Here is an 8,810-nt window from a genome sequence, read left to right on the forward strand (position 1 = left end):
GAAATGGCAGGTAAGATTAATTAATATAATATATGTGTGTGAGTAAGAAAAGTCCATTTGTAGGCTATATCTCGAATATTTTTGAAGAAATCGTTAAAAGTGAAAGTGAAATTAAAAAACGGTTACCTGCAAGAAGACCTGAGGCAAGCCGTTTCAGTTTTACGGTCAGTCTCGAGCCCAGTCTCATTAAAATGCGTATAGTATTCCAAATAAAAACGAAAACTCGTGGTATTGATACGCAAAAACGGACTTTGGCATGCATATGATACGCATCTACCCCACAACCCTAAACCTACCCATCGCGTGGCATATGCACCAGTCCATTTTTGCCTATCATTCTACCACGAGTTTTCGGTTTTATTTGGTATAGGCCTACTATTTATACGCACTTTCATGAGATCGGGTTAATCGTTGGAACATTTTTGACATTTCTGTCTGTATTTTAAGCCCGTGGGTTCAAAACGTGATTCAAACTAGTTACAACTGTCTGCTATTAAATGTTGTAGCCAGGGCCGGTTAGTGGGCTGAAAGGTGGTGAGGATTAAAGGGCCCACACCTGAGGGGGGACCCCCGGAGATATCAACTGACTGACTGAGGCCAGCCTAAAAAAAACGCTCAGGACAGTTATTTGTGCTATTTACACAATGTTTAAGTTTTTTTCGTGTCTGTAAGTGTCCAGGTACAGAACCCCGGAAGTTGGGTGGATCAATGGGTGTGGATCAAACTAGATGCTTATGATAGTGTTTGCGTGATGTATGCTTATAGGAACTTATATAGAACTATATAGACTTCTATACTCTTTGATCCGGGGGACAAATCCGTGTGTATGCTGAGTCTTGTTTACGTAAATGATTAGTAACATTATATATATATAATGTTTCTAATGTTACTAATCATTTACGTGCCCTACATTTAGTCAATATTTCCCTCTTTTTAATTTTTTTTTATTTTTTGCATTAGACATAGTCTACTGCTAATTCATGCAGGCAAACCAGGGAGTTTGCCTCCTAACCCTAGGGTTGTGGGTTCGAGTCTCGGGCCGGCAATACCATGACTTAGGTGCCCTTGAGCAAGGCACTGAACCCCCAACTGTTCCCGTGTATGTGTGTGTGCACTTTGGATGGGTTAAATGCAGAGAGAGCACGAATTCTGAGTATGGGTCACCATACTTTACTGAATGTCACTATAATTTTTTGGCTGAATGTCACTTTCACTTTCACTTCAACAATGAATCTGCCTCTTCTTGCTTTTGTACCTACAAATACATACACAATATGTCAAAATACCCCTATTGGAAATTGTGTTCGAAAAAACTGTCGGTTACGTCTTAAGTGAAAGTAACAGTTGAGAATTAAATCGGATGTGTGTCGTTTTATTGGATGCATTGTCTCTTAAAGTGACCGCGTCTAATTTAGGCTAGAAAATGAAAGAAAGAATATCACTCACTGCTCTTGACTGAATTACTTTGTAGTTCTAACAAGAATTAATCCACAGTTGAACCAAATATTATTCCGACACCAGATATAATCGTTTATATGGTTTTAGTGGGTGCAAGACAGTTTATTTATGTAGGCTAAGTGTATAAAGAAAACTGTGACATATTATATCCCAAAATTCTTCATACTGTAGACTACCAGTGAAATTGATAAAAAAAAAAAATCAATTTTGGACCAAAAATTATTCAGACACTTTGGCCTGACCATATTTTGCTTGCACAGACTGAACAAAGTACTGCTTAGTAATTGTTCAACAAAGTATTGATAGCTGTGTAAATATTTTCATACTAACAGTTGTCTGAAGTTTTGGTTGATTGTAATCCATTACATATCTTTCGATCAAAGTTATCTGACATTATCAAGATGAATTTGTTCTGACAGATCAACCCTGAGTTCTTGTCATATTTTATTACCAATTTATATACTATAGCAAATAAACTGTAATAATGTGAGAAATGTTGATGGTGTATGAATACATTTTGGTTTGACTGTGTATTTTATTTTACATTGAAGGCTATGCAGTGCCATTTTACATTTGGTTATTCGGTGTTTACTTGGACACCTACAAACTTGAAAAAACGTAAACAGTGTGTAAATAGCACAAATAAATAAATAGAACGAACATTCAAATTAAACAATTTCACACATGGCCCACTGTACAACCTGCACAGGGCCCCACTAACCCCAGCTATGGCCCTGGTTAGCGGTTATATTTGCAGCACAAACAGATAATGCATGCTTTATTTGTAAATATGAGCACCAAAAAAAAAAAAAAATGTTCCTTCATCCAATTAAAAAAAAAAAGGCAAGCTATTTATTTTTCATTGGGTCAATTTAAAAAATATAGATCATACCCACATTTTTTTTAATTTGATGAATCAATTTTTTTTTCAGTGAGGAGGGAAATGTTACAATGCTCCCCATAGTCTGGGTTGGTTGTAATATTCCCGGTGAGTGATTATGCAACAAGGATTATGAGAAAAAAAAAGGATTTTGAAAGGTTTTTATTCAACACTGACTTTTCAACATTATGTGTGTGCGTGTGTGTGAGTTTATTCAGTTTTGTTACACAAAACTGAATAAAATTAGCAAATTTGCACCAGCTTCATTTGAACAACAATTGTATGTCACATTATTATTATTATGATAAAACTGTATAATGATAACAATAACTGAATAAAACTATGTGTGTGTGTGTGTGTGTGTTTAAGCTTGTTAATGTCAGTCAGTAAATGGCCATAATAAAAGTGAATTTAAACAGTTTAGATACACCCAGAGGTTTGCCTTTCTCCTAGATCCAGGCATATACTGAAATTCAAAGAAAACATCTAAATATGTTTAGAGTAAGTTATAAAATGTTTCATTGATGTTACAACTAAGCCAGAGTCTTGTAGCCAAAGCTCACTTTACAGCTAACAGCCAAAATATTAGAACTTTCATGAAAAATATCTACACTTACACTGCATATACTGCAAAGCAGGGACTGCCATCACAAAAATAATGAAGTACAACATTTATTCTCATAGAAGAAATTCTGTGTCTGCCATGGGCTCCACTTCCTCACATGTAGAATAAGGACTAAAGTGAGAATGTGTCAAGGGAATTAGGTGATTTGTAATTTGCTCCTTGTTTGAGAAATTGGAAGTGTGACAAGTGACCTGTGTTACAAACATACCCGGTCTCCCACTTTATTATGCCTAAGTGACAATAATAAGCTCATATTTAAATAACATATAAATGAACATCTGACTTATCAAAGCGCTTTCCTTTAGAAAAAGTCTTGGAACAACTTCGGATTCAACTGAAGGATGGTTTGACCGAGGCCGTCATCAAAAATTTGTTGGATGATCTTCGGGCCAAGAAGGTGCTAGGAAATGAGGAGATTGAAGAAATAGTGCAGAAGACCAAAGCACGAGCTGATCAAGCTCGGGATCTGATTGATGGTGTGAGCAGAAAGGGGAGAAAAGCAAGTGAAATCATGTTAACATGCTTGAAGGACAGAGACAACTGTCTTTATGACAACCTAAACATAGACAGCCATTTAGTAATTCCTGAAAGAGGAGCGACCTCCAGTCCACCAACACCACAAAGTACAACAGGTACAGTTACATGAAACATTAATAATAATATTCAGTTTTAATTTAAAGATATTATCACGTTTCCTCTTTCGGTCCAGTTTTACAGTTTAAAAAATAAAACATGTTTGTAGACTATTGTTTTTTTAATGAAAATATCTAACCTAAAAGACTTCAAAGACTTACTGAAGTATTTTTTTCCCCGCAGACAAACAAAATGATTTGGTCAGTGGAGTAAGTAATGCAACATGTTCTCATTATACATTTTCCATTGATTTCCTTTTTTTTCTGTAAATTTATAGACATGTCAGACAGATTTCATTCTTGAATGTTGCTTGTGCTTTGTAACACTTGTTCTTTTGTTCCAGGATGAGGTGTACAACATGGACAGTTATCCACGTGGACTGTGTGTAATTATTAATAACGAGAACTTTGCAGAACCAAAAAATAAAAGATACGGATCCCAAAAAGATGTTGGTAAGCATTCCTTCACACACTGTTCACATACCATACCTTTTAAGAAGAGACGTATGACTTAAGAAATGCTTATTGTTCTTTTTTTTGTCCTCTATATTTTCTTTCTTTCATTTGTTGTTGTAATTGTTCTGTGGATCTAGGTATGGTTATTTTCTTAGCTTTATCTTTTATGTTTTTGTTTTATGTATTTCTCAGATTCTCTGAAGGCCTTATTTGATTTTTTGGGCTTTCTGGTTGAAGTTGAGACAGACAAAACTGCAGCTGAAATAAGAGCAATCATGGCCAAATACAGTAACGATGCTCGTCATGGAGACTGCTTTGTCTGTTGTGTAATGAGTCATGGTGATAAGACTGGTGTCAAGGGATTTGATGGGCAAATATGTCCCCTGAATGACATCACCTCCCCATTTGATGGAGTCAACTGTCCCGCTCTTATTGACAAACCGAAAGTCTTCTTTATCCAGGCATGCAGAGGACATGAGATGCAGAGTAAAGTGCTGGTTACAGATGGTGCTGGTCCCAGTCATAACCAGAAATCTGGCAAAGTATACAGCATTGCCAAAGATTCTGATTTTCTGATTGCCCTGTCCACTGTGGAGGGATATTTGTCAATCCGTGATCCATCCAGTGGATCATGGTTTATACAGTCCCTTTGCAAGCATTTAAAAAAAGGAAGTGAACAGTGAGCATCCACTACAATGGTTTTATAACATGCAGAAACACTTTCATTTAGGCCTTCTGTCAGTGTTTATATGTTAAATGGTTTATTTCTTTTATTTTTAGAGACAAGGACATTTTGAGGATCCTCACTATTGTCAATAACGATGTAAGCCATAAAGAGGACAAAATAAAATTAAAAAGAGATACAGTAGATGCAAAGATGACCCCTCAGCCCAAATTCACCTTGAGGAAGCTTCTTATTTTCAAACCACCGAAGGTCAGAACTGTTTTTTTTAAATTCCATGACAGAAATAGATTACAATTCTGTCCAGTGTATGTTATAATATGTCAAAATCTGAAACATTAACAACTGAATATTGTTCTGTTGCAGACCTGCATCTTCTTAAACTAAAATGCCTATGTTTTATAATTAAACATAGCCTAACAGACTTGTGATTTCTGTAAAGCTTGTAAAGTTTGTTAAATATTTATCAACTAAAGCTCTCTATTCATTCCCCATTGTAGGGTTGGGCTTCTGCTTCTAAACAGGGGAAAAAAACAGAACATCCTCATCTTCCACCAAAGAAGAAGAGGAAATCTTAACATTGACATTCTAGAGAAGTCTATAGTATTAATCTATGCTTCCATGAATCTTTGTTATATTGGATTTCAGAAATATGTGTACCACAGAAAAGTGGAGAACCCTGTTTTACAGGATCAGGATCGTTTAATTTAAGACATCTCTATTTAATCACATAACTTTCTTCAATTTCTTTAATAAATAACATAAAATGATCTTATACTGTTTTTGAACTGTTTTGGATGTCGACTAAAATCACCTACACTTATAATAACAGGACTGAATCCTAGAATTCACATGTTATGTACTTTAATTTACAGTTTCATTTCATTAAAATGGCGTTAAAATAAACTCCTTTTATTAAGCATTATTATCAGTAAAATAAACTGTTATTCGTATTTTCATTATACAAAATAATTTAATTTACAATAAACATTGCATAAAATCATTTAGTCTTGGTGTAGTTTAAAAAGTGTTATTAATCATTGTGGAACTACTGCCCCCTAGTGGGGGAGTGAGAGACTTGAACAATAGAGTTGAATGGCATTACGTTTGTCTCGCCTGGACTGTTTTAAGACAAAACTCGACAAATGGCCATCCTAACAACAATCATCTCAGTATACATATATTTTATTAATATTTATCTGGAAAACAAATGACAAGTATATAATCTCAGTAAGTAATTAGCTGAAGCAAACTAATGCCCTGAAATAAGTTTGTTTCCTGTGGGAAGCGCGTGCACTAATATCCAGGGGGGTAGGGTTTCATATTTTTTTGAATCACCCCTGGGCGCCGCCATTGGCTAGCGGACCCCCACCTGCTGTTTAGCATTCCATTGACTCCCATGCATTTTGGCGTCACTTTGACAGCGAATAACTTTACATCTGAGGCGTTTAAAGACTCAATTTATCCACTAATTAATTCTAAAGAAACACAAAAATGTATAAAAGGCTAAATTACCTTCTATCTTAGGTTATGGTCCCGTAGAAGCAGTTTTTGTAAAAAAAAAAAAAAAAAAATAGGCTAACGATTGCGTCATAACCAGAGACTCTCTGTCGTACAGTAGAGAAATTACCGTATGGACAGGAGGAGAAGCTCGCAGGCAATCGTTTACTGTCTATGAGGCTATCGGGGGGGACGTGGAGGCATAAAGTCAAGGGAGATAATTAATAGAAATACTTACCAAAATTTGCTCCGGTTCACACTCACCTGCAAGATTCGTTGGGTGATTCAGATTTCTATTGGCACAGTGATTAGAATACCTGCAGGTTGCTCACGTGACATCTACGTCATCAAGATCAGTTTGAGTCTGCGCAGTACACCCGACCCCCAGGAAGTGCGTGCTTCTAATTGACTTCATTTTTCTCCGTTGAATCCAATGGGGTTGCTGTGTCCATTTCTTTTACTGTCTATGCACAGAACGCCCGACCCCCAGGAAGTGCGTGCTTCTAATTGACTTCATTTTTCTCCATTGAATCCAGGTGGGAAGGAAGTCGACTGGAAGTTGAAGTCGGCTGCGTGCCGCCATCTTGTAGCAGAACTTCACTTGCGTTAGCATCACATTGACTCCCATTCATTTTGTCGTCACTTTGACAGCGAATAACTTTACATCTGAGGCGTTTAAAGACTCCATTTGTCCATTATTTATTTCTAAAGATACACGACAATGTATAAAGGGCTCCATTACCTTCTATGTTACATTATGGCCCCGCAGAAACGGTTTTTGTAAAAATAGGCTAACGATTGCGTCATAACCACTCGACTCTCTGTCGCACAGTAGAGAAATTACCATACAGATAGGAGGAGAAGGTCGCAGGCAATTAACTTAATATGGCGTACGTACTGGCGTTACGTTTTAAAATACTATACAAAATAATCAGAATACTTACTCCTGCTCACTCACACCAAAGAACTCCCCGCTCAAGCTCGCCGTCTCTGCAAGATTAACGATGGCAGTTTGCACGCACAGCTACTAGAAGATTTACATCTGTCAGACAGGTTGCTGACGTCATCAAGCTTAGTTTGAGTCTGCGCGTCAGAGACGGAAGTGCTAAAAATAGCTAAAAATGGGCTTCACTTGTCTCAATTGAGTTCCAATGGGGTCGCTGTGTCCATTTCTTTTACTGTCTATGCTAATATCCAGCCTGTCGCCTCTTTCTAGTCGATACAGCGCCCCCTGATGGCTGGACTCAAGCTGTACACTAGAGTTGGTGCACGCGCAGGGAGTCACTACAGAGTATGCGAGCATCACTGGTCGTGGATAGGATGCTGTCCTCTTGTATAAGTACTGCGTTTGTATTTGTAAATCAACCTGAGGAAAAAAACTGTTACAATTAGGGTGTGTGCTAATGAAAGATAAAGTGCTAGAGGAGGATCTGGAACAAATGAGGGGTTTTCTGAAGGAGGAAGGAGAATACAGACAATATACTACACTTTCAATACAATATTAGGTTAACACACAATAACAGCCTTATACAAATAGATTAAGAAACAGATACAGCATTAACATAGACAATAGGTTAAGCTACAACTACAATCACAGACGAGAAAGAACTGAACAGACCGGGTATTTAAACACACAGGAGGTAATGAGGGAACTGGAGACAGGTGGGGAATAATCAATTAACCAAAACAAGAAAAGGAAGGTGACCAAATAAGGGAACAGAAATCCATGAACGTAACAAAAACGAAGTAAATTCTAGTGGCACTGCTATTTCTACTTTGGGGCTCATGCGCATTAACCCTTCCTGACTGAACTGGCCGTTTATGTTGACGTGAATTCCGTCTGCAGAAAGTAAAAAGATTAAGCTGATTAAACTTAACCAAATTATATTGTACAGTATAGACAGGAGATTGTTACTGTATGTGGGTAATTTGTTACCATTTTTCTACAGGCTTTTGTTTTTGTTAAAAGCCACGTGCACAGTGGCGAAATGTTCTGTAAAGTTAAAGAACACAGGTTCAGTTACATTTCCATTTAGTCATTTAGCAGCAATTTTTTCCATAACAACTTCCAAACTATGAAAATGGAAGCAATCAAAACAAAAGAACATTTCACTTGCAAATGCTACAACGAGTCTCAGTTTAAAATATAGTTAACCCAAAAATGAAAATTCTGTCATTAATTACTCCCACTCAAGTCGTTCGTACATCTTCAGAACACAGACTAAAATATTTTTGATGCATCCCAAGAGCTCTTTGACCCTCCCATAGACAGTCACAGCAAGGTTACTACCACGATCAAGGTCCAGAAACATAAGGACATCAGTAAAAAAAGTCCATGTGACATCAGTACAGTCGTGGCCAAAAGTTTTGAGAATTACATAAATATTAGTTTTCTTTGTTTCAGTTGTTTCTGTGATGTACTGAAATATAATTACAAGCACTCCATACGTTTCAAAGGCTTTTATCGACAATTACATGACATTTATGCAAAGAGTCAGTATTTGCAGTGTTGGCCCTTCTTTTTCAGGACCTCTGCAATTCGACTGGGCATGCTCTCAATCAACTTCTGGGCCAAAT

At 37.0% G+C, this 8,810-nt stretch overlaps 1 protein-coding gene across 1 annotated transcript; it reads left to right on the forward strand.

Annotated features, from left to right (window-relative positions):
* casp22 (caspase 22, apoptosis-related cysteine peptidase) lies at positions 1 to 5,115 on the forward strand. Its single transcript, XM_059549287.1, has 7 exons — positions 1 to 10; positions 3,269 to 3,595; positions 3,780 to 3,805; positions 3,940 to 4,048; positions 4,244 to 4,730; positions 4,832 to 5,041; positions 5,100 to 5,115. The coding sequence occupies exons 1-7, from the start codon at positions 4 to 6 to the stop codon at positions 5,113 to 5,115; spliced, it is 1,182 nt and encodes a 393-aa protein (XP_059405270.1). The 5' UTR covers positions 1 to 3.
* The last annotated feature ends 3,695 nt before the right edge of the window (positions 5,116 to 8,810 follow it).

Source organism: Carassius carassius, chromosome 5, assembly GCF_963082965.1.
Source record: "Carassius carassius chromosome 5, fCarCar2.1, whole genome shotgun sequence".
In the NCBI taxonomy this organism is placed as follows: Eukaryota; Metazoa; Chordata; class Actinopteri; order Cypriniformes; family Cyprinidae; genus Carassius; species Carassius carassius.

What these genes read in the sequence shown, in the direction of transcription:
- casp22 (XM_059549287.1), top strand. An exon ending in AACACCACAAAGTACAACAG is followed by an intron (nt 3,596 to 3,779) that starts GTACAGTTACAT and finishes TTTTCCCCGCAG; the next exon opens with ACAAACAAAATGATTTGGTC. An exon ending in TTAAAAAAAGGAAGTGAACA is followed by an intron (nt 4,731 to 4,831) that starts GTGAGCATCCAC and finishes TTTTATTTTTAG; the next exon opens with AGACAAGGACATTTTGAGGA.